The sequence below is a fragment of the Callospermophilus lateralis genome, chromosome 3 (assembly GCF_048772815.1).
Source record: "Callospermophilus lateralis isolate mCalLat2 chromosome 3, mCalLat2.hap1, whole genome shotgun sequence".
NCBI classification, from domain to species: domain Eukaryota; kingdom Metazoa; phylum Chordata; class Mammalia; order Rodentia; family Sciuridae; genus Callospermophilus; species Callospermophilus lateralis.
In genome coordinates, this window is record NC_135307.1 from 118,402,441 (window position 1) to 118,428,732 (window position 26,292).

At 37.0% G+C, this 26,292-nt stretch overlaps 1 protein-coding gene across 2 annotated transcripts in view; it reads right to left on the reverse strand.

Moving 5' to 3' along the window:
* The window catches only part of Hmg20a (high mobility group 20A), an 80,122-nt gene that overhangs the window by 20,982 nt on the left and 32,848 nt on the right, over positions 1–26,292 (reverse strand). The window contains exons 2-3 of one of the 2 annotated variants that reach the window (XM_076851146.2): positions 9,347–9,435; positions 2,261–2,408 (exon numbers count right to left, since the gene is read on the reverse strand). In XM_076851146.2, coding sequence (XP_076707261.1) covers positions 2,261–2,408; positions 9,347–9,435 — 237 coding nt within the window. Of the gene's footprint in view, positions 1–2,260; positions 2,409–9,346; positions 9,440–26,292 lie in introns of both variants that reach the window. The other variant, XM_076851145.2, reaches the window with a different exon arrangement.

The window sequence follows — 26,292 nt, forward strand, 5'->3', positions numbered from 1 at the left end:
CTTGATGATTTGGTCCTTAAGATGTATATTTTATGAAGCCAGAGGTCTTTATATATTGAATTTTTAGTTAACTCGGATACTAAATCACCTTTGAAAAAGAAAAAAAAAAAAAGGGATTGCAGTATTACTGATGTTTTACCATGGGCATTTTTACTTGGCCTTTTAAATGAGAATTAAGGTACATGCAGTTTTTTGCTTCATAATTTAACATACACAGGACCTATCAGTTAATAATGTTTTATAGATACAAGATTTTATATATAATTTAGCTGCAATACTTTTATTTTTTTATTTTTTAAGTTGTAGATGGACATAATATCTTTATTTATTTATTTTTATGTGGTACTGAGGATCGAACCCAGTGCCTCACATGTGCAAGGCAAGTGCTCTACCACTGAGCCACAACCCCAGCCCACTGCAATACTTTTATTTTATTTGTTTTTATGTGGTGCTGGGGATTAAACCCAGTGCCTCACACTTGCTAGGCAAGCTATCTACCACAACCCTGGTAGATATAAGAATTTTTTTATTTCAAGAAGAGAAAGATAAACAAAAAGGGACAAAAAAATCTAAGTATTAATTAATTATAGTATTGTACTCCTCCAAATATATAAATGTGGTTCAATAATTCCCAATTTGGAAAATGTCTTTTGGTATTATTTATTTATTTAAAATAAACCTGGTAGCATTAAAGCTAAGAGGGCTGGACATGTAGCTCATTTGTAAAGCATGTGCTCAACATGACCAAGGCCTTGGGCTCAATCCCCAATATTACACACACATACATATGCACATGCATAAATAGAAAACTAAAGCTGCTACGATTTTAAAGTTGTTTAAGAACTCATTATAACCTTTAAGAATGCCAAAAGTCAGAGCTGGGGTTTTGGCTCAGTGGTAGAGCATTTGCCTAGCATGTATGAGGCACTGGGTTTGATTCTCGGCATAGCATATAAATAAATGAATAAAATAAAGGTCTATTAACAATTAAAAAATATTAAAATAAAAAAAGAATGCCAAAGTTAGCTGGGTATGATATCGTATGCCTGTAATTTCAGCTACTCCAGAGGTTGAGGAAGGAGGATCACAAGTTCAAGGCAAGTATGGGCAACTAAGTCAGACCCTGTCTTAAAATAAAAAAAATGAAAAGGGCTGGGGATGTAGCTCAGAGGTAGAATACCCCTGGGCTCAATCCCAGTAATGCAAGGAAAAAAAAAATGCCAACAGAATAGATGAAAAAAATCAGCTCTTTTAAAGTAATAATATAGACAAAAATCAATGATGGTACTCTTTCCCAGCTTAAAAAAAAGAAGAGTACTTTAAAACAATGTAGCTTGGTGCAGTGACATGTATCTGTAGTCTCAGAACTCAAGAGGCTGAGGCAGGAGGATCCTTGAGCTCAGGAATTTGAGATCAGCCTGGGCAATACAGCAATAAAAACACAACAAAAAAACCTCCTACACAATGTAATCAGTCATTTGTAAGGCACACGGAAAGTCCAAGCCCATATGGAACCTTCATGTGAAAACAGAAAAAGGCGGTTCATATGGGAGGGTGAAGTTAGTGATGATATAAAAATATCTGGGAACATATGGCTCCATGATGCAGCACTTGGTGAGCAGAGGGGTCCTGGACAAGGGCATGTAGCCTTTTCATTAATTACTTATTTAATTAAGTAATTCACTCATCCAAGAAGTATTTGTTGATTTTGTTTGTTTGTGGTAATGGGGACTGACCCCAAAGCCTTGCACATGCTAGACAAGCACTCTACTACTTAGATACATCCCAAACCCCAATAAGCATTTGTTGAGTAGTCTAATATGAAGTAGCTATAATTTCTTACTTTCTTTTTTTCTTTTTTGGTATTGGAGATTGAATCCAAGGGTACTCAATCACTGAGCCACATCCCCAGCCTTTTTTTAAATATTTAATTTTAAGAAAAGGTCTTGCTAATAAGTTGCTTAGGGCCTTGCTAAGTTGCTGAGGCTGGTTTTGAACTCACAATCCTCCTGCCTTAACCTCCCAAGCTGCTGAGCATACACAGCTACACCCAGCTATAATTTCTTAAGTAAGGGGAAAAAAACAGTCTGTCATTAAAGTCAATAATATGGTTCTGAAACAAGAAATATACAATAGAAAATTCTGCAGGTATCATCTCAAGAAGGTAAGAAGCCAGATGATGAACACCTCAATCAACACCTTCTTTGCTGACTGCTTCTTTAGAAGTTTCAGAGGACAGTGACAGGAGACCTCAGCTTACCTCATCTTCATGCCTCTGTTCATTGCCATCTGCAGCATTTGAAGACTCATTCTGAAGCAACTGACCTTGGGACAGATCCTCTACAAATTCTGGATTATTGGTGGATGATGTAGCTCCACTGCCATAAGGAACCTCTGGGTGTGTTAATCTGAATAACAGGCAGAAGTGCAAAAGTTCAGGCTCAACAGCATCAAAAACTTTTATTTACCAAGGCTCAAGATAAATTTTCCTGCCAGCAAAGCACATGCCAGTACTTGAATTCAATCCTCCACTACAATCTTTGTAAATGTAAACAATGTCTCCATAGAAGTTACAGAACATTTGAAAAAATGTTTTATTTAGTGTTTGACTGAATCGTGACTGCTCCACAAAGACTCCTACTAAACCAGATACAATCTATCACCTCCAAAAAATAACTCCTCCTCTCTATATATACTTGTTTTAGCTCTGAGGCTGCAACAGAGTCTGAATTTTATATACTACCTTTCATGTATCTCTGACATGAAGGGGAAACTAATCAAGGGTAAGATGAATAGACTTGGGAGTTGTGGAGGCAGTTTGCCCCCATCGCAAAAGAGAGATTTCTGAAAAGGCATAAGAAATAACTCTATGGTACATAACATAGACTATTTCTTCTTGGATTATAGTATTTGTTAATAAACAGAACATCCAAGAAAAATGTTAAGTTCACTAAAATCAAGTATAAATGTTTTGTTTTGAGGTAATGAAGACTGAATTCTTCAGGGTCTTATATATACCAGGCAAGTGCTCTACCACTGAACACATCCCTAGTTCAAGTATAAATATAAATGAATCAGGTAGACATACATTTTTGTTCCTACTAATCTATTCCAGATGAGTTATCAAACCAAGTTTCATCCTTATGAGAAGTGGACAAAGAAGGTATAAATGATGGTGAAGACTGATTTATTCTATCATATGTGGTAAAGGAATGAAAGAAAAAGTGGGCAACATGTGCTAGGGAGTCCTCTGTGTCCCCACCCAGAGGCCCTTTACCACTGAGCTACATCCCCACCCTGCTTTTTTCAAGACAGGATCTTGCTAAGTTGTCCAGGCTAGCCTTAAACTTGGAACCCTACTGCCTCAGCTTCCTGCTTATTAATTTATTTTGAGGGGAAGACTTAGGAAGGTTCAGAGGGGCAGGAAGAAGGGCAACAGACAGAATAGCCAAAGCAATCCTTAACAAGAAAAGTGATGCAGGAAGTATCACAACACCAGACCTTAAACTATACTACAGAGGGACAGTAACAAAAACAGCATGGTATTGGCACAAAAAGACATGAAGACAAAGACACATACCCACAAAAATACAATTATCTTATACTAGACAAAGGCACCATAAACATACATTGAAGAAAATATAGTGTCTTCAACAAATGGTGCTGTAGTAGAATAAAATTAAATTCCTATCTCTCATCCATTATCAGAGTGGGCCTGGGAAGAATGGAGGAACTTTGGATTGGGCAAAGAAGAGGGAGGGGAAGGGAAAACGTATGGGAGCCAGAAAGATGGTGGAATGAGATGGACATCATTACCCTAGGTACGTGTATGAAGACACAAATGGTGTGACTCTATATTGTGTTCACCAGAGAAATAAAAAATTGTGCTCCCTTTGTGTATTATGAATAGAAATGCATTCTTCTGTCATGTATAACAAGTTAGAACAAATAAATAAAGAAACTGTGGTATATATACACAAAGGAGTATGACTCATCCATAAAGAAGAATGAAATTATGGAATTTGCTGGTAAATGGATGGAACTTGAGAATATCATGCTAAGCGAAATAAGCTAATCCCCAAAAAACAAAGGTCAAATGTTCTCTCTGATATGTGGATGCTAACCCACAACAAGGAAAGGTGGGAAGGGAAGAATAGAAGTCCATTGGTTAGACAAAGGGGAATGAAGGGAAGGGAATGGGAAAAGGAACAGGAAGGTTAGTAGAATTAATCGAACATGACTTTCCTAAACTTGTATTTGAATACAAGACCAGGGTAACTCTATAGCATGTACAACCACAAGAATAGGATCCTAATTAGAATAAGTTATACTCCATGTATGTATGTTATGCCAAACACATTATACTGTCATGTATACCTAAAAAGAACAAATAAAATTTAAAAAAAGAAGGGCAATAGAGTAATATTCAGTTATTATTCTGAAAGAATGTATATTCCATAGGGTTGTTGTAAGCAAAAACTACAAGTACCAAAACAGAGGTTTGTAAAAAATGTCACAGAGGCACAGTAGTGGGTATGATGAATTTTAGGAGGAGGTGTTAAGAAGGATTTCACCAAAGAGATCTTAAAAGATGAATAGGTATTCATTAGGTAAAGAACATCATCCCAGGCCGAAAGAACAGGGTGCATCAAAAGAAAGGAAGATGTAGCAGGACGGTGTGTAACAGATGAAGTAAGAGATGGAGGCAGGAGAGAAAGCTAAGGGGTGGAATGGAGAGAGAGGCCTTTGCCCACAGAAATAACAGGCAGTGCTAGATGTTAGAGGGGTTAGAAAAGCTGGGAAAGGTATGATATTTACCAAAAATGTTGCTATTTGTGTGCATATGAATAGGTAACAGTGAATCTCACTATTATGTATAATTATAACGCATCAATAAAAATATGGAAAAAAAGACTAAAAAAAGCTGAGAAAGGAGATTGCAGAGGGTATTAAAAGAGAATGAGAACATGATTGCAGAAGACAAGGAAGGAAGACTTTTAAGAAGAAAAGATGTTAACCAAGTAAAAAGCTGCAGATGTCAAATAGGATAAGCTAAAAAGATTCTGCTACATTTGAAGATTTAAAGGTCTCTGGCAATTTTAGGGAGTAAGTTTTAGTGGAATTGGAATAAATACCAGATTAGAGTGGACACAGAAATGAACAAAAGCAGATGCAGTCTTAATTGAAAATGAAAGAAATCACTTTCCTGACCCTTCTAGGAAACACAGTAGATGATTTAAGGCAGGAGGTTCCTGGATTTTTGAGGTCCTTTTAAAAAAGAATATGTAAAAGAATCTGTGAAACCAATGCCAATCATGTTCTCTGAAATGAAGTGCCACCAGAGATCCAGTTTGATCTCGGTGGCATTATTTTCCAAACATTTCAATCATTTTGGATGTCTCAGGCAACTTGTTCTTTCACTGTCATTTTCATTTCAACTATGACATCAATTTTCAAGCTATTATATTTTGTACATTCTTCTTTTAGTAAAATATGACAATAAGGTTTGGGAAGGAGTTACCCTGACTGAAGTGGACAGGAATCAGAAGGGAGTGGTCAAAGATGTCCAAAGCCTTTCTTACCATGAATGAATTACCCGTGTTAGTGATAGCCAACAAACAACCTTCTGTTTAGGCCCTTGATCTCATATTCTCCTGTCTAACCAGGGACAGCATTTTTGGCAATTCTGTACTCTCTGGCATCATCAATTCTTTCTTCTCTATAGGAACAGCCTAATCAGTAGACAAGCGTGATATTATTACTTTTATCTTAAAATAAAGCAAAATGAAACAAAACAGAAATACTTTCTCTGCATTACCTCTAAAGGCCTTCCTTTTCTCCTTTTCTGTGCGGCAGAACTCCTGGAAAGACCTGTTTCTACCTCCTCCACTCTCTTCCATTCTCTTAAATCCATTCCAAGGGAGATAAGAACTTGTAACTCTTGTGTAGGTCACCAATGACCACGCTAAATCCAAAGTCATTTTTCAGACCTCACCTTATCCAACCTACCAGAAGTATCTGACACACTAGATCTCTTCCCCTCCCTTTTTACTCATTTTACTTGTTTTTCAGGCCCCCACTTGCCTCTGTTTTTTTTTGCTACCTCTACAACTACTCACTTTGGCCTTCACTAACTCTTACTTTTCTGCCTGACTTCTAAATGCTGGAGTCTCCCAGGGCTCAGGTTTTCAAGATTTTTTTCTCTTTCCTAACTGCTGAGTGCTCATTTTTTGGGTGACCTCATCTAGTCTCAAGGTTTTAAATATTAGCTATATGCTGATGATCCTAAGTTTGTCTTTCTGGCTTAAACGTCTCCTAACTTCAGAACCTGGTATTAATCAAACTTCCTGTTTGAAAACAAAAACAAAAAACTTCCTATTTGACATCTCTGTGGTTTTTTCTTTTCTTTTTTTGTACTGGGGACTGAATCAAGGGTACTTAAGCACAAAACCTTATCTCCAGCTTGTTTTTATATTTTTATTTTGGGAAAGGACCTCATTAAGTTGCCTAGGGCCTTGCTAAATTGCTAAGGTTGGCTTTGAACTTGTGATCCTCCTGCCTCAGCCTCCTGAACTCACTGGGATTTTTATTTTGAGGCAGGGTCTCATGAAGATGCCCAAGCTGGCCTCAAACTTGTGATCTTTTTGCCTCAGTCTTCTGAGTTGCTGGGATCACAGGCATGCATCATTGTGCCCAGCTAGTTATCTAATAAGCACTTCAAATTTAATATTCCCAAAACCGAGCTTCTATACTTCTTCACTACCTGTTCAGTTTACTCATCTAAATTAATGGCAATTCCATCCCTCCTGTTGGTTAGGCCAAAACACTGAAATTGCTTTTGCGTTTTCTCCCTCCTCACATTGCTCATCTGGTTTTTCAGGTAAATCCTGTTTGGCTGGTCTTCAAAAATACATAGAGATGGGCTGAGTTGTGGCTCAGTGGTACAGTGCTCACCTAGCACATGTGAGGCACTGGGTTCAATCCTCAGCATGAAAATAAATAAATAAAATAAAGGTATACATATATGGAGTATAACTTATAAAAAATACGTCTAGAATTTTCTACTTCTCATCACCCCCATTCCCAATGTTTTTAAAACACACTCTAATGAGTATGCCCCCAATCTCCCACCAAAAATAATCTTGTCAAAATCACGAGTGATCTTCACCTGAATTGATTTCAAGAGCCTCCTAACTAGTCTCCTTGGTCCAGCCCCACTGCTCCTTTCACTATTCTCAATACAACAGTCAGAGGGATCCTATTGGAAATTAGCCAGATCACATTACTCTGCTCAAAACCCTTCATGTTTTGCCATCTCACTCAGAGTAAAAATTAAAGTGTTTATTCTGCCCATCTGAAATCCTACTTAATCTAGACCCTCGTTCCTTAAAGCATGGGCCTCATATTAGCAGCTCTGGCATTACCTAGGAGCTTATAAGAAGTGTACTCTGGGGCTGGGGTTGTGGCTCAGTGGCAGAGCGCTTACCTCATGTGTGTGAGGCACTGAGTTCCATCCTCAGCATCACATAAAAATAAAAAAATGAAAAGATAAAAATATTGTATTCATCTACAGCTAAAAATATTAAAACAACAACAACAACAGCTATTTTTTTGGCGTAACTCAGGCTTTCTAAATCAGAATCTGCACTTTGATAAGATCTCTAGGTAATTCATGTGTACATTAAAGAAGCACCTATGTAGTCCCTTACAGCACCTCTCCCTGGTACACTCCACTCTAGCCACACTGGCCTCCTGGAGATCTACAAGGCAGAAACATCCTTATCTCAAGGCTTTTGCACCAACTGCTCCCTCTAGAAAAATCTTCCCTAGCCAACTGCATGCTAGTTACATTATTTTCTGTCATTACGTTATTTCACATCATTATTCAAGTCACTTTCTCATTAAATTTTTTTATGTATTTTTTTTTAGTTGTGGATGAACACAATACCTTTATTTTATTTTTATGTGGTGCTGAGGATTGAACCCAGTGTCTCACGCATGCCAGACAAGTGGTCTACCACTGAGCCACAGTCTCAGACCTCATTATGTTTTTTGACCAGTGTGTCTAAAACTATACCCCCAAACCCTTCTGATCTCTCTTCACCACTTTATTTCTTAATCCAAAGTTCTTATCAATGTAGCATGTATTTACTTATTCATCCTGTTTAGCGTTTGACATCCCCATTAGAATTTAAGCTCTAAGAGGTTAGCTAGGATTTTTTGTCTGTTTTGATCACTGCTTTAGATATAATACCTGGAATATTGCCACATGGATACTATGAAAATCTTTTTTTTTTTTTTTTTTTCCTTTTGGTAATGGGGATTGAACCCAGGGTGTTTTACCACTGAGCTCCATCCCCAGTCTTTTTTATTCTTTCTTTTGAGACAGGGTCTCAGTAGGTTGCTGAACTTGTAATCCTCCATTTGCAGGTATGTGACTGGCACTCTGAAAAACCTTTATCGAAGGTTTTAGTAACTATGCTGCCTTCAGAAAAGTTTTGGAGAACAGTTTCATATGAGAAGCGAGGTCAGAAGGCAGATATTAATGAGGTGAGAAATGAACATGAGGGAAAGAAACAATTACAGAGTGTAGTCTATTTTTAAAAGTGTTCTAAAGAATATTAAAATAATTTATCTTAGGAATTAACCAGCACTTAAATCTATTAGTTATATTTTCTCCTTGGCAAATAACTTCTAAATATCTAGAAAAGATCAAATTCAAGTGAAACAGAGACTTTTTAAGAGAAGAGATGAACTGCTCCTATTAATTCTTTTCTATATTCTTTTATTTATTTGTCCAAAGATCCCACAGATGGGATGGCAGGTAGGGACAAAAAGGGCACAAGTCAGCTAAAGCTCCTAAGATCTTGAATAAAGAACCACAGTAAGGGCTGGGGCTGTAAGGTAGTGATATAGCGCTGTCCAGCATGCATGAGGCTCCACGTTCAATGCCCAGCACGACAACAAACAAACAAGAAAACCAAAACATTTAAAAAGCTGACCTCTGAGAAAAAATAATTTTAATAACTGCAGCAATTTGGACACAAAATGAATTTGTTTTTTAGAGCTAGCTCTGTGGCAGGTGTTTCCTTAATGGTGACTATGTAATTTTCTTAACAGTAGTCATAGTCAGTCTATATATTGCTGTTATCAGTTCATAGGAACCAGAGTTCTAAGAAAGACACATGAAAGCAAGTTTACAATGGGTCTCGCTCTATTTGAAAAACACAACAAATGCACCTTCTAATCTTATTATACAAAACTGCCTCTTTAGCATCTCATACTTTGTCAGAAGCTTTGTATTAAAGTCTACACAGAGGCCCAATGTCCCAAAGCGGCTGCTCACCCAGTTGTAGCCAGATCATTACTCTCCTTGGAGCCATCTTCATCTGCAAAAAGGGGTGGCAGGGTGGAACTAGTCATCAAGCTTTCCATCTTCCTGAAAGAAAGAATCAAAAAATAATTAATGGCTTAATTACTTCCAGTTCAAGTTTTTTTTTTTAAATATATATTTTTAGCTGTAGTTGGACACAATTCATTTATTTTATTTTTATGTGGTGCTGAGGATCGAACCTAGTGCCTCACGTGTGCTAGGCAAGCGCTCTGCCACTGAGCTACAGCCCTGGTCCCCCAGTTCAAATTCTACTAATTTAAGAGCCAGGCTTAACTTTACCACATCAGTTGCAGAACAGACACGGACCTAGATATTCATTTTCCTGACGTGGACACATCAATTTAAACTCCATGGTTAGGAACTTATTTTAACTCTGGTCTTATCAACTGACCAGACTAAAAATAAGTTTGATTTTAACAATTGGGACTTGGTTTGGAAAATTTCTTTTTATTCATTCAGGGTATCTTCAAAAATACTCTTCATTTCCTGTAGAAACTGTTAAGCAGAGTAACTCAAAAGCACTGTAACACTGAGCAAGGTATTTAACCTCTTTTGAGCTCCAATTTCACCATCTTAGACACAGATAAAATTGCTGACTTAGCCTACAGGGTTGTTGAGAGGGATTAAACTGAAAGTGCTTCATAAGAGAAAAGGCTAAGATAGTAAGTGCTTTGAGTATTATCATATAAAGAAAAGTATTGTCATTACAGTATTACCAGTTCTCAGTCCCACATGAATCATGCTTAGATTAAATGGTGACAAATGGAGCATTCCAAAAGGAAATAATGCAAAGGAAGTGGAGGATGGAAGGCATACTGATGTGGTTCTGAGCCAAAGAAACCACACTTCCAGGTCAAAAATATGTTCCACTTCACTATCATAACCATCAGCAGAAATAGAATGCACCTGGGTATAGGAAACAGCTAAGCTTAATTGAAGAAAACAAATAAATCACAAGAACCTGAGGTTATCAGACAGAAAGGATAAAAGGACAAAGTGACAAAGACAGTAATTTCATTTAGCATATCACTACAAAGAATTTTTTTTTTTTCCTTTCAAGGCTCACCACCAAGGACTTCACCCAACAAAGCTAAAAGCAGCAGCTTCCCATTCATCATGAAAGTGATATTCAAACAAAACATTCAATAGTGACCCAAACATCAACCCCTTAAGTGGAACTGCAAACCACTCAAGAAAGAAAGGGCCTCCATCAACTGGTAGAATTGAGAAGCAAATTATAAGAATTCATTTAGGAGCTCCCTCAGCAGTTCTTTCAGGTGCTGCTGTTCGGGAGACCTAGTGAAACAGCAATTAAAGGAAAGCACAGCAACCACAGCTGACCTAGGCTTCCTCTGGCTCTGGGAAATACTAAGAAAATGCAGACAACAACAATACCATGTTCTCAACAATTTCCAGTTGAGTGGTTTATCTCTCAAATGCTAATACTGATGTTTTACTTCTTTTTCTTATTCATTTTCACTTCTAAATTTATTATTTAACAGACTGCTCCATAAATAGCTTACCAGTTTAATGTGACAAAAAAGCATCTCAGTATATATCATACCTATTACAGTGGGTAAAACCTGGAAGGCAGAGAGGAACTTCCCATTCAGTCACAGAACAGGGCATTGAAGCCATGTGCAGGGGGTGTTTATAAGCAGAATAGCTCTGACACCACCACAGAATTCTGTTCTATGTGTTTTTTAGAATGATTCCGACTCTAATGTACTCGAATTTTAATTAATAATTTATAAGACAGATGAGAGCTCAGGCTTTCAGAGCTGCTAACGTTATCTTACCCAAGTGCCAATGTTCATTTTACCAAAACAAACTATCAATTCCTGCACTCTTCTTGAATATCCATCTATCTTCCTACATAAATCTCTATGCCTTAAAAACAAACAAACAAACAAAAAACTATTAATTTGATATCACAGAGCCTAATTGTAGTGGGCAATCATTTGAAGAGCCAGGTACAGACCCCCAAATCTTAAAAGGGTTCCGTTCACTGGTTTCTTCTAAAAGTGTCCCTGGAAGTCCCTGGCTTTTCAAGAACCTCAAGATTCTGCATTTGAAGCTCTTGGCATTGCTCCCACATCTCCAACTAGACATACTATCTGGTGGGAGACAAATAAAGTGTCTTTTCATTCACTATGCCAACATGACCCTTTTAAGAATGTTCCCCAGATATCTTCAGTCATTTTTAAAATGTGGAGAGGCAGCTGGACAACACAACCTTAACCTTAACAACATATAAACAGATCATATAAACAAAGGAAGTTCAGAGAACACATATTTCTTTCTCCTGCCCCTCTCTCTTAAGTTTGTTTTACTCAACCCATATGGCTTCAGATATTTTCTCAGTGTTTCTGAGTAGTCAGACCCTTAAGAAATGAGTAATAAAGTGGGTGGAAGGTGAGGGGGCCAAGAACAACAAAAGAAGGAAATGAAGAAAAGTCCAGTGAAACCCAAAGGCCTCTGAACTAGTCTAATAAGTTGGAAAATAAAATGATTCCCAAGAATATGGCACAGATCCTGCAAGAATGTGCTTTCATTTGGTCCGTGAGGGGGTGATTCAAACTGAATCATGGCTATCAAGCCATTGAATGCCAAAAGCCATTCAAGTGCAGCATCTGGGCCTGATAATGTCCCAGTACAGAGGTCAAACTGAACTTTGAAATCCTAAGCAAAGCATTTAAGAAATGCAATGAATGCCGCTCCGAAAGAGGAAAGAAGATAAATCTGTACAAAGGCAAAACAATGTGCAAGTCTGCTTCTCCACTGCGGTTTACATAGTAGGTCTATCATGCAGATGTTTCCTTGCAGAGCGAACTTACCAGTGAAGCTTCAAAAACAGTATAACTCAGGAGCTTATACTCTGAATCAACTTGGAAAACCAAAGATTCCCTAGAATACTGATTACTCAAAAAAAGAGAGATGTATAATAAAAATATGTTTTAATAATGATTACAAAAATTATAGTGAGAATTCTACCAAGCTTAATTATTGACGATGAACACATTCTTTCTCTGGGGAGCCAAATCATAATTAGAATATTGCTTTGATATTTGGGGCCAGAACAAAGAAAATTATGTGGAGTTTGAGGAATTTTCCTCAACTAAAATTGTTTCAGAAGCTCTTCTTGTCAGTCTGATCTCACCAACGAGACCATGTCACTCCAAATGTGTTTGACAGTGCTGGGAGCATGATTTGTACTTCTGTTTTCTGGAGCTGGCTCTTCTCACGCCCTCTCCTCCCTTTCCTCTCCACTTCAATAGATCCTCTCATGGAGATGCCTTATGATTCTTCCCTAAAAAACCCCTCCCCAGTCATACAAGAGTTGAGAGGAAGAATTTTGCCCTTCTCATTTACCATACTTCACTCCTTATGGGCAAAAGCCCTAAATCCTTTAAAAATCAGGTCATTTGGCTCAACCTCAAATTAAAAAATCCTGGACCATTTCTATCATTTCAGCTCTCTTAATTTCTCCTATTACAAATGACCTTCTCCTCACTGACCCTTGATTTTCTTTTCTCTGTTCAGCTGGGATTTCATGGCTACGTTTCAAACGTTCTTTTGCCAACACTTTTTTTTGGTGGTACTGGGGACTTAATACAGGAGCACTCTATCACTGAACTATATCCCAGCTCTTTTCATTTTTATTTTTTCTTGAGACAAGGTCTCATTAAGTTGCCTAATGTGGTCTTGAATTTAAAATCCTCCTGCCTCAACCACCTGAGCAGTGGGGATTAGAGGCACATTCCACTGGACCTGGCTTGCCAACACTCTTACCCTTGCCTTGCTCTTTTTCTGTATACCCAGGTGTAAAACAACATGAAATTTTGGCTTAAGATGGAGAATGAAAGTGACCAAATAAAAGGTGCTAATATAAATTTATAGTATCTAACTACAGCTAGGCCTTCAGTCTTCTCAGCAATCTTTCTACATATTCTTAGGATATTTCCTAACTTCCACTTCATCGCTGTCAATGTTACAACCCAGTTCAAACATAATTCACTTAAAAGTCCCCAACCTAGCCTCATCTTTTCTTTTTTCTTTCTTTCTTTTTTTTTTGGTACTGGGGATTGAACTCAGGGGTACTTGACCACTGAGACACATCCCCAGCCCCATTATGAATTTTATTTAGAGACAGGGTCTCATTGAGTTGCTTAGCGCCTCCCTTTTGCTGAGGCTGGCTTTGAACTCTTGATCCTCTTGCCTCAGCCTCTTGAGCCACTGGGATTACAGGCATGCACCACCACACCTGATCCAGCCTCATCTTTTTATATTCCCCATTCCAAATTACACCAAATGGCACAGTCCATCCTCCACATCTATAGTTGGCTCCACAAGTGCAGATTCAATCAACTGCAGATTGAAAATATTTGTAAAAAAACTGCCTCTGTACTTAACATGTACAAACTTCTTTCATTGTCATTAGACCCTAAACAATACAGTGTAACTATCTACATAACATTTATACTGTACTAAGTATTATAAGTAATATAGAGATGATTTAGAGTATATGGGAGGAGGTGTTTAGGTTACAGGCAATACCATACCATTTTATAAAAGGCACTTGAGCATTTCCAGATTTTGGTATGGGAGTGGGGTCCTGTACTTAATTCCCTAGGGATATCAATGAATGACTATCATAAAATTTACAATTGTCAAGTATCTGGTTTACTTATTTTTATTATATTTATAAGATTGTACAATCACAACTATAGTTTTCGAATATCTCTATCACCCCAAGGAAGAAACCCAATACTCACCAGCAGTTTCCAGTCTCTTTCTAACCCTGCACAACTACTAATCTATTCTCTGCCTTTATGTTTTTACCTGTTCTAGACATTTCATGTGCAGTAAATGAAATCAAACAATATGTGGCCTTTTTTTTTGTCCAGCTACTTTCATTTAGCATACAGATTTCAAGGTTAGCAATGTGTCAGTATTTCATTCCTTTTTATAGCTGAATAATATCCATTGTATGGCTATAAAACATTTTGTTTACCCATTCATCAGTTGATAGACTTGGGTTGTTTCTACTTTTTGGGCTACTGTGAACACTGCTGCTTGTGAACATCCACGTGTAAATTTTTATATGGATATGTTTTCATTTCTCTTGGGTATATACCAAGGAGTAGAGTTGCTGGAACATATAGTAAATTCATTTTAATATTCTGAGGAACAGTTGAACTGTTTTCCAGAACACCTGTACCATTTTACATTCCTACTAGCAATGTATTGTGATTCCAATTTCTTCATATCTTCACCACATTTGATTACAGCCATCCTACTACATGTAAAGTGGGATCTCATTGTGATTTGGGTTTGTATTTCTCTAATGGGCAATGTTGTTGAGCATCTTTTCATAAGCATATCGGCCATTTGTATAGTGTATCTTCTTTGGAGAACTGTCCACTCAAACACTTTACCCAGTTTTATATTGAGTTAATTGTATATTTGTTGACTAACACTAGACCATTTGGGCTGACATTAGACCATTAACAGATATATCATTTGCAAATACTTTCTCTCCTTTTCTGGGCTATCTTTTTACTTTCTTCATAGTGTCTTATGAAGCATAAAGGCTTTTAATTTTAAATCCCTGTTTCAAAATAAAAATAAAAAAGGACCAGGGATGTAGCTCAGTAGTACAGTGACCCTGGGTTCAATGCCCAGTCCCTCAAAAACAAAAACAGGGGCCAGGGTTGTGGCTCAGTGATAGAGCACTTTCTTAGCACGTGTGAGGTATTGGGTTTGAGCTTCAGCACCACACAGAAATGGATAAATAAAATGAAGGTATTCTGTTCATCTACAACTAAAAAAATACTAAAAAAAAAACAAAACAAAAAAACAAAACAAAAAAACCAAAAAGCACTGCTTAATGCATGGCTATGAAGATTTAATCCTATGTATTCCTCTAAGAGTTTTATAATTTTTTAAAACATTTATTTTGGTTATTTATTTTTATATAGTGCTGAGGATTGAACCCAGGACCTCACACATGCTAGGCGCAGCGTTCTACTGCTGAACCACAACCCCAACCTCAAGAGTTTTATAATTTTAGCTCTAATTTTTATGTCTTTGATCTACTTTGAATCAATTTTCATATATGATGTACAACAGGAGTCTATTTTCATTCTTTTGCATGTAAATAACTAGGTTGTTCTATCATCATTTGTTGAAAGATGATTTTTTCCTCATTAAACTGTCTTGACAAACCTAAATTGCTATCTACTTAAAAAGATACCGCATTCTCTCACTTCCACACCTCACAGTTGCTATTTGGTGTCTGCCATTTGAAATACTTTAGTATCCCAATTCCTTCTGTCCTGGCTAATTACTGACTCGTCTTCCATGTCTCACCTTAGATGAGCTTCCTTTCAGTATGTTTTCTTGGATCAATCAAGAATGAATTAGATAAGCCTTTTATGCACTCCTAGAGAATCCTGTTCTGAATCCCCATCAAAACATCTGACTCACTGTCAGAGGCAGAGCCTTGTTTACCTTTAAATTCCCCTTAGCCTAGTTTTGAACATATCATCGTTATATGTTAAATATATATTTGATGCACAATATGGAAAGACTTTACTTAAAAGTTCTTTATCCCTCAAATGAAGGAAGCTCCTCAGTTACTCAATTATTATTTATTATTGCTCAGGGAGGTGTCCTGGCAGATGGCCAGTTTTATTCACTATGCGACTTTAAAAAAATATTTTTAGTTGTTGATGGACACAATATATTTGTTTTTTATTTTTATGTGGTGCTGAGGATCAAACCCATGCTTCACACGTTGGAGGCAACTGCTCTACCACTAAGCTATAATCCCAGCCCTTACTATGCAACTTTTATCGGGATATCTCTGAATTTTGAGGACCCTTAGTGTATCTTTCTTTCTTTTGTACTGGAGATTGAATCCAGGGGCACTTTACCATTTGGCTACATCCCCAACCCTTTTTAATTTTGAGGGAGGGTCTCCATAAATTGCTGAACCAAGCCTTGAACTTGTGATCCTGCTGTTTCATTTTCCAAAGTTGTTGGGATTACAGGAAGGTGTCGCAGTGCCCAGCAGCCCCTTAGTGTATTTTCTAAGTGTGTTCTCTATAGGTTTTCTTCTTTATTACTTGTAAGGACTGGGACTGTCTTAAAAATGAAGTTAATCCTTATGTCAACTATAATGAACATGGTTGATTAGTATAAATTCTGTACTGGAAATTTCAAGTTTCCATTTATGCTAGACACCCATGTCTAAGCATTTCTCTACCTCCCTGTTTTTTCTTTTTGGTACCAGGGAAAGAACCCAGAAATAGTGTTTAACTACTGAGCCACAACCCCAACCCTTTTTATTTTTTATTTTGAGACAGGGTCTTGCTAAATTGCTGAGGCTGGTTTTGAACTTGTGATCCTTTTGCCTCAGCCACCTGAATTTTTGGAATTACAGGCATGCACCACCATGCCCAGCTATATCTAAGCATTTTTTTTTATCATTTTTGATCAAAATTTACTTAAGTGACTTCAAGCTCTCACCTATTAAACAAAGGAAAACCTTGCCTGCTTATTCATTCACTCAAATAATTATTGAACATCAACAAAATGCCAAGCACTGTTGTAGAACTTGGGAATTAAATACAAGTAATATATTGTCCACATGAAACCTGCTCTCAAGTACAATGTACTTCCAGTAGTTGAACTCTTCTCCTTCCCCAAACACAAAGAAACAATCAGGGTGTAGCTCAGTGGCAGAGCACTTACTTAGCTGTGTAAGGTCCTAGGTTGATTGCCAGCATTGCAAAACAAAAAACAACGGAGTCACTTGAACAACTCTTATTCTAGGGATTTAGTGAAAAAAGTAAACAATATGCAGGAATATATGGACAATGTAAGGAGGTAAGTGGAAATTCTATAAAGAATAAAAGAAGTGCTAGAGAAAAAAAAACACTGTAATAGAAATGAAGAATGATTTTGAAGGGCATTTTGACAGGCAAATGAAGATGCAGTCATTGGTAGGTGAGATGGCAAGTCAAAACATGGCTGTGGAAGACTGAGGACTCCTCTTTAGGCAAATCAGTAGCACTTGATATCCCAGAAGATTCAGATTTTCTTGTAGTGAAGGCGGGATTCTTCTATCCAATTTGTTCCTCCTTCCACCCAGGTGAAAAAGCAATGACAAATCACTGCAAGAGTACACGTCATAAGCAAAACACAGAATTCATGGCCAAGCAAAAAAAGGAAAAGAAGCAGAAAGAGGCTGGAGAAAGAAGCTCTAGGTGATTGGGGGAAAGGGGAAAGAATTCATTAGAAATTTGTTTAGGGTCCAGTTGATTTGTGTATTCTTGTTATCACTTAATTTGTAATTTTGTTTCAGAAGCAAATATTCATGTTGTACAAATTTCTGATTGCCCTTGATGTAGAAAGACTGATGGGGAAAGTATGGGTTTGCTTTTATAGTAAATCATCAGGCATGGAGAAATGTCTTTTAGAAGTGTTACAATATTTATTTTAGGTTTTCTTCTTTATTACTTGTAAGGACTGGGACTGTCTTAAAAATGAAGTCAGTTCTTATAATGAACATTATAGTTTCTACTGAATATTTAAAATACAAAACAAACAAACAAAAAAACACACAACAAAAACAAACAACAATAACAAAACAAAAAATCAGGACTGTGAAATATTTCAAATGTGAGGGAAAAATAAAAACTGAAATTCTGCACCCTGCAAAATTACCTTTCAAAAATGAAGAAGAAATACTTTTATCAGATAAAAAAAAAATCAGGCAATTTATTATCAATCGCTTTGACTTACAAGCAGGGTCAAAATAAGTTCTTCAAAGAAAAGCAAAATGATATAATTCAGAATCTCAAGGCATATGTAAGAAAATAACATCAGAGAATGAACAAAAAGGTAAAATTAATAATTCTTATTCTTTATTAATCTAGTAGATAAGTTTGTTCAAAACAATAATAATAGAAAAATGTATTTGAATGTGTGTATATGTACTGCTCATAAGTGAAATGAATGTCAGTTACAACACAAGGAAGGAGTATTTGTTATGAATATTTTGTTATTATGATGTATCTGCATTTCCTGTGATGTGGTATACTGTTATGGGAAAGAGGATTTGGATTAGGTGTAAGTGTATATTGCAAACTCAAGCGAAACCACTAAAACAGTAAAAAAGGAAGTATAACTGATATAGTAAGAAGGGAGAGTAAATGGAATATAAATTGCACAAAAGGAAAGCCAGGTGCAATGTCATATGCCTGTAATTCTAGCTACTGGGGAGGCCGAGGCAGGAGGGTCCCAAGCCTGATTCCAGCTTCAGCAACTCAGCAAGACCTGGTCTCAAAATAAGAAATAAAAAAGGGCTGAGAGTGGATGGGATTGTGGCTTAGTGGTAGAGCGCTTGCCTACATGTGTGAGGCAGTGGGTTTGATCCTCAGCACCATATAAAAAATAAACAAATAAAATAAAGGTCTTTTTACAACTAAAAGGGAGAAAAAAAATAGGACTGAGGATATAGGTAAGTTATGGTAGTGAGCTCCTGGATTCAATCCCTAGTACCACAAAAAAGGAAAAGAAAGTAAGGAAAAAAAAAAAACAAACCCACAAAAGGCAGAAAAAGTATGAAAGATAAAAATATGAACAAAGAATAAGAGAAATAATACAAAATTGCAACAAATAAGGCAGATATTAATCCAACTATACCAATCATCACCTTAAGTATCAATGGTCTAAATAATCAATTAAAATAAAGAGATTGTCAAAGTGCATAAAAAACCAAGTCCCAACTCCATGTTATCTAAAAAGAAAACCACTTTAAGTATAAAGACATACACAAAAGTAAAAGGGTATACAAAGATATACCACACTAATACCAATGAAAAGAAAGTGGAAGTAACTATACTAACTTCAGACAAAAACTTGTATTCTAAAAAAAAAAAAAAAAAAATCAAGAGGATGAGAAAATAAGTCACATTATTGGGAGAAAATATTTGCAAAAGACACATCTGATAAAGGGCCAATTTAAAAAATGGATCAAAGACCTGAATAAACAGACCATCAAAGAAGATATGAAGATAGAAAATAAGCATATAAAATGATGTTTAATAGACATTAATAAGTACTTGCTAATTAAAACAAAATTAGCTACTACTACAAACCTATTAGAAATGCCCAAATCCAAAACACTTCAATCCCAAATGCTGGCAAAGATACACAGTGTGTTAGTTAGCTTTGTATTATTGTGACCAAGATACCTGACAAGAACAACTTAGTGGAGGAAGTTTATCTTGGGCTCATGGTTTCAGAGGTTTCAGTCCATGACTGGCCAACTCCATTGCTCTGGGCCCTAGTGAGGCCAAACACAATGGTAGAGGGCAAGGTGGAAGAAGGTTGCTCAGCTCACTATAGAAGCAAGAAGAGCAAAGGGCAAGGGAAACACATAACCCTTAAAGGCATGCCCCAGCTGACCTCTTCCCGAAGCCATGCCCCACCTACCTGTGTTACCACCCGGTTGCTCCATTTAAATTATTAACCCATCAATGAATAAATCCATGATTAGGTCACAGCTCTCATAATCTAATCTTCCATCTCTGAACATTCCTGCATTAAAAGAGGAGCTTTTGAGGAATATCTCATATTCAAACCGAAACTTGGAGCAACAGTAACTCACTCACCTTCTTTGCTAATGGGAACAGTCACTATAAAATATGCAGTTTAGTAGTTCTTAGAAAACTAACCATAGCCTTATCATATGATTCAGTAATTGTACTCTTTGGTGTTTATCCAAACAAACTGAAAACTTAAGTTACATAAAAACCTGTACATGGATGTTTATAGTGATTTTATTCATAATTGCCAAGATTTGTATACAACCAAGATGTCCTTCAATAGGGAGTGAATAAACCATGGAACAGCCACACAATAGAATTATTCAGTGATAATAAAATACATGAACAATCAAGTCATGAAAAGACATGGATGAAACTTAAAATGCATATTATTAAATGAAGGAAGCCAATCTGAAAAGGCTATATATATTATATGAATCTACCTATCTGACATCCTGATATACAGAGAGCAAAATGACTAGTGATTGTCAGGGTTTAGTGTGGGGAGGATGAGTAGGTGGAGCACAGAAGATTTTTAGGACAGAAGAACTATCTGGAAGGATAATACAATGGAGGACATATGTCATTATGTTTGTTAAAACCAATAAAATGTAAAATACCAAAGGGAACCCTAAAATATAGTATGGTGATACTGTGTCCATGTGGGCTCACTGATTTGAACAAATGTACCATTCTGGTACATTTTGTTGATAGCTGGGGAGGCTGTGCTTTGTGTGGAGAGAGGGGATATCTGGGACTTCTGTATCTGGCCCCCACCTCCCTGTGAACCTAAAGATGCTTTAAAAAAAAAATACAGTCCATTCTAAAAACACACTGTGTTATGTATTTAATAGACTATAATTATTTAATCTATTTTAACATTAAACTGGTATAAATAGGTTTGGGCATAAATACAACTGACTTCAATATGCATACAGATTTAAGTGGAGGAAGTGAAAGCACAAAGCTTGCTAGAGCGTGTCTACCAGCTGTGAACATTTAGCTAAGAACATTCAGCAGGCTGTGGGCCCTCGTCAATATGTTTTACAGTGGGAATGAGAACACTGGCTAATCCCACCAGGCAGTTAACTGGAGTTCAGTTAAGTGAAATTCAGTTAATAACTTTTTCACTACAGGGTTTTATATAGGAGATAAGAGGGAAAAAGATGAGAGGTATTCTGGGAGTAAGTATTTACTTTTTGGGGAAGGGATGGGAAAAAGGGAGACAGTTACTATAATAAGGCTCTTGAACTAAGGATTTAAGAGATGGGCATAAGGAGGTGTGTTTGGCTGGGGGCTAGGTGGAGTGGGCAGAAAATATAGAGTTTAGAGCTCAGGCTCCTAGAACTATAACTATTACTGATTTTTTTCAAAATGTTGGTAGGATAGCCTAGGAACTATAGGGAAACTGATTCATTCATTCAACAAATATTTATTGTGTCTCTATCATTCTAGGCATTTTCTAGGCACTGAGGATACATCAGTGATTAAAACAGGAAAAATCCCTGCCCTCATAGGGGTCACAAGTTCACAGGGACAGACATATAAAAACAACAAGTAAAATGAATAATAATAATACATAGTGACAAGTACTAAGAAAAAACTACAGCAGGGAAAAAAGGATAGGAAGAGTTCAAGGGAAGGAAGTGTCTGTAATTTTATATACAGAGGTCAAGAAAAGCTTCAACAAAGTCATCTTTTGGGGAAAGAGTTAAAGGAGATTCAAGAGGGAAACATGTCTAGATGTGGGGAGACAGCAGTCTAGCAAGTGGGATGCAGACAACTAATACCAAGGACTGTGCTTGGTGTGATTCAAAGAGCTGGCAAATGTGGTTGGATTGAGCTAGTCTAAGAGTTAACTGGGGTATAGACTATGGAAGGCTCTGTAGGTTTTGGAAAGGATTTTAGCATTTTCCCTGAGATAAGAAGCTACTAGGAAGTTTTGAGTAGATGAAGCATGAGATCTAACATTTAAAAAAAAATCTATTTTTTAAATGTTGCAGTTGGACACAAGACCTTTATTTTGTTTGTTTATATGTGGTGCTGAGGATTGAACCCAGGGCCTCGCACATGCTAGATGAGCACTTGACCAGTGAGTCACAACCTCAACCAGGGATCTAACATTTTTATAGGATTACTGCAGTTGTTCTTTTGAGAATAGACTGAGAGGTGGAGAGGGATAAGGGTAAAAGTGTGGAGATCATGTGGGAAGTTTCAGCAATGATCCAGCTGAAAGTGAATAATAGCTCAGACCAGGGTGGTCATAGTGGAGGTGGTGAGAAGTGGTCAGATTCTTGACATTTTGAAGGGAAAGTCAATTTCTAAGTTTAAAGTAACTGAACAAAATTAAGGAATAAAATCTGTTAAATGAGCTGGGTGCAGTGGCGCATGCCTGTAATCACAGCAGCTCTGAAAGCTGAGGCAGGAGAATTGTGAGTTCAAAGCCAGACTCAGCAAAAGGGAGGCGCTAAGCAACTCAGAGACCCTGTTTCTAAATAAAATACAAAATGGGGCTGGGGATGTGGCTCAGTGGTTGTATGCTCCTGAGTTCAATCCTTGGTACCATTAAGATTTGTTTCTGTTTTTTTGAATCTTTAATATTTTTTTTTTATTTTTTAGTTCTCGGCGGACACAACATCTTTGTTTGTATGTGGTGCTGAGGATTGAACCCGGGCTGCATGCATGCCAGGCGAGCACGCTACCACTTGAGCCACATCCCCAGCCCTCCTTGGTACCATTAAAAAAAAAAAAAAAAAAAGTTAAATGAGGCCTTCAAATGTATTTAGCTGCTTTCTTATTACCTGATTAGTGATAATAAAGGTTGGGTTCTACTGAAAACATACTACTTGTAATCTTTTTGAAGCTAAATGTAGTGAATTTTTTTTGCCCATAAAAGACATAATTAAAAATTCAGCCTCCACCTAATGCAAATGCCTAAAGACTTTACATTTCAGTAACATTTTTTTAAAAATCACCTTCACAATGTAATCAAGATTGTGCTTTGTGTCAAGTTGTAGCTTTTCGCTTTTCTTTACAATCTCTTTGGTTGGGAGACATTATTATTCTCAAAAAACAAGCAGGAAGAGGACAGAGTTAGAAACAACATAAATCTTCTATCTTTGTATGATGTTTTTGAAGTTTTAAAAACTTTTGAATCACATTTTCTTAAAAATCACAGGATTACTAGATCATCAAAAGAAACTGCAATAGGCTAGGGATATAGCTCAGTTGGTAGGGGGCTTGTCTTGTATGCACAAGGCCCTGGGTTCAATCTCCAGCATCACAACAAACAAACAAACAAACCTGCAAGCTGCATGTGGTGGCACACACCAATAATCGTACTATTTGGGAGGTTGAAGCAAGAGGATTACAAGCCTGGGCAATTTTGGAAGACCTTGTCTCAAATAAATAAATAAATAAAGGCAAGAATGTAGGCTCAGTGGTAAAGTGTCCTGGGTTCCATCTCCTCTACTGTGGCCAGGGCTAGGGGGAAGCAGAGTTAGATTTCATTCCAGACAGCTGGATCACTGTATATGCCTTTCTCCCGCCTCAATGAACCCCTGATAGAGACGTGTTATTATTAGAAAATGAAATGTGCTGTGAAGAATAAAACTCCACAAACAAAAGTATCTAGAAACAAACAGTATTTTGTATCAGTTTTATGTAAGTCACTGTGATAACATAGGGAAAATAAAAAACACTTTCTTTTGCCAAAGTAAAATTTGTTGTTACAAGTAGGGTGTGTCTTTTGGGGTCATAGTTCATTTATCTGGTTGTTTCATGGTGCCTGTTGGTCCCTGCACAGACTATCTAAGCACTGCTTTCATTCTTAGTAAACAAGGAGATTAATACCCAAGTAAGACAACTGATCCAGCACCAGAACTAAGAGTTAAAGTAATCCAATAAAACTTGGCATTATTTCCTAGCATAGAGTACTTTCCCAATTTCCTGGGACATTGGAGTAGTATGAAGCAGTATAAAGATGGGTGTGTATAAGAGGAAACCAGTATAAGCATATTCCCTCTAGGAGGTCATATGATATATGAAAAGGCATTTTCAATGACATTCAATTTTATATTTGGAAAAAGGAACCAAGCTTATATTAACATACAAAGTATAAAAAACTCATGTTCTTTTTTCTATTTTTTAGTTGTAGATGGACACAATACCTTTATCTTATTATCTTTATGTGGTGCTGGGGATCGAACCTGGTGCCTCATATGTGTGCTAGGCGAGTGCTCCACCATTGAACCACAACCACAGCTCCAAAAGTTCATATTCTTGCTGGGCACAATGGCACATGCCTGTAATCCCAGCTACTCAGGAGGTTGAGGTAGGACTGCAGGTTCTAGGCTAGCCTCGCCAATTTAGTGGGACGCTGTCTCAAAATTAAAAAGGAAAATGGTTGGGGATGTAGCTCAGTGGTAAATTCCCAATACCAAAAAAAAAAAAAAAAAAAAAAGTTAATGTTCTTGTTTGGTGAAGATATATGTTTTCCGCTGTCTTCTTGGTGATTCTCATAGAGGGTTCATGAATAATTTTTTATCAAGAGGGGACACAAGTTTTAAAAAATCTGAAAAACAATGACTTTCAGAGTTTATTAAATGCCACTGTGTTAGGTATCAAAGATAGAGATTTAAAAACAGCTACAATAAGAAACCCTTGTCCTTTTATAGTTCATAATCTAGTCAGAAACAGATGGACAAACAGCTAAAATCAACATGGAAAGGTGATAATGGCTGATGTATAGTTAGGTATATGTTTACTTATTTAAGTACATGAGAAAAATAGGGATGAGAGATAGATGAATGAGTGAGGTAAACAGCTAAGATAATTTCTAATTATCATAATAAATTCACAGATGCACTACAGAACTGAGGGAAGCAGAAAACAACAGCTGAGTAAACACCTGAGAAGGAACACTTAGCTCAGGGTACTTAAGTGTTTGGAAATCCAGCCTCATGCCAAGGCATGTAGCTCCCAGGTAGGCATGATTCAAGGATGGAGTCCGAAGAAGGCAATATATCAGAAAGAAACAACAAGCCAGGTGTGGTGGTGCACGCCTGTAATCCCAATGGCTCAGGAGGCTGAGACAGAAGGATGGTGAGTTCAAAGCCAGCCTCAGCAATGGTGAAGTGCTAAGCAGCTCAATAAGACTCTGTCTCTAAATAAAATACAAAATAGGTCTGGGGATGTGGCTCAGTTGTTGAATGTTCCTGAGTTCAATCTCCAGTACCAAAAAAAAAAAAAAAAAAAAAAAAGAAGCAACAGAGGTCCTAATATCCAGAGGTAAAAAATAAAAAATAGTTAACAGTTAACAATTCTAAGGCCGGGTCCTTATTGGCACAAGGCATATTGCCCCTCTATCTTCTTACATTTTTTTACATTGCTTTCTCTAGCTCAAATCTGCAGCTGTGAAACAACACTGAGAAGGAGGAAATAATATTCTTTTCTTTTATAGGCCAGTAAATCCTAAATCTTTACCTTCTCAAGAGCCAATGAAGACTGCAAGTAAAGAATGACATGTTTGGGCTGGGGTTGTGGCTCAGCTTGCCTAGCATGAATGAGGCACTAGGTTCGATCCTCAGCACCACAAAAAAAAAAAACACAAAATAATGTGTCCATCTAAAACTAAAGATACATAAATAAATATTTTAAAAAATGACATGTTTGAAGAGGAAAAACAAAGAACATTTATAAAAACTATACTGTAATAAGATGGGCCCAGTGGTATACGCCTATAATCCCAGTGACTTGAGAGGTTGAGGCAGGAGGATCACAAGTTTGAGTCCAGCCTGTGTATCTTAGCAAAAATCTGTCTCAAAATAAGAAGTAAAAAGAGCTGGGGGATGTAGCTCAGAGGTAGAACACTCCACAATATCACAAATAAGTAAATAAATAACTACTATACTTTAATAAAAGAAAATGAGTCATATCAAAGTGTTCTTAATTTCCACCAGCTGATTTACAAATTAAATTCTCTTTAAGGGCTGGGGATGTGGCTCAAGCAGTAGCACGCTCGCCTGGCATGCGTGCGGCCCGGGTTCGATCCTCAGCACCACATACAAACAAAGATGTTGTGTCCACCAATAACTAAAAAATAAAATATTGAAATTCTCTCTCTCTCTAAAAAAAAAAAAATAAATACATAAATAAATAAATAAATTAATTAATTCTCTTTAAAAGAAAAAAAGAATACTGGATGTTAAGAGAAATTTCCTCAGCTAGAAGCTGAAGACAAAAAGAAAACTTTCATTACAGGGAGGCACAGCAGTTAGT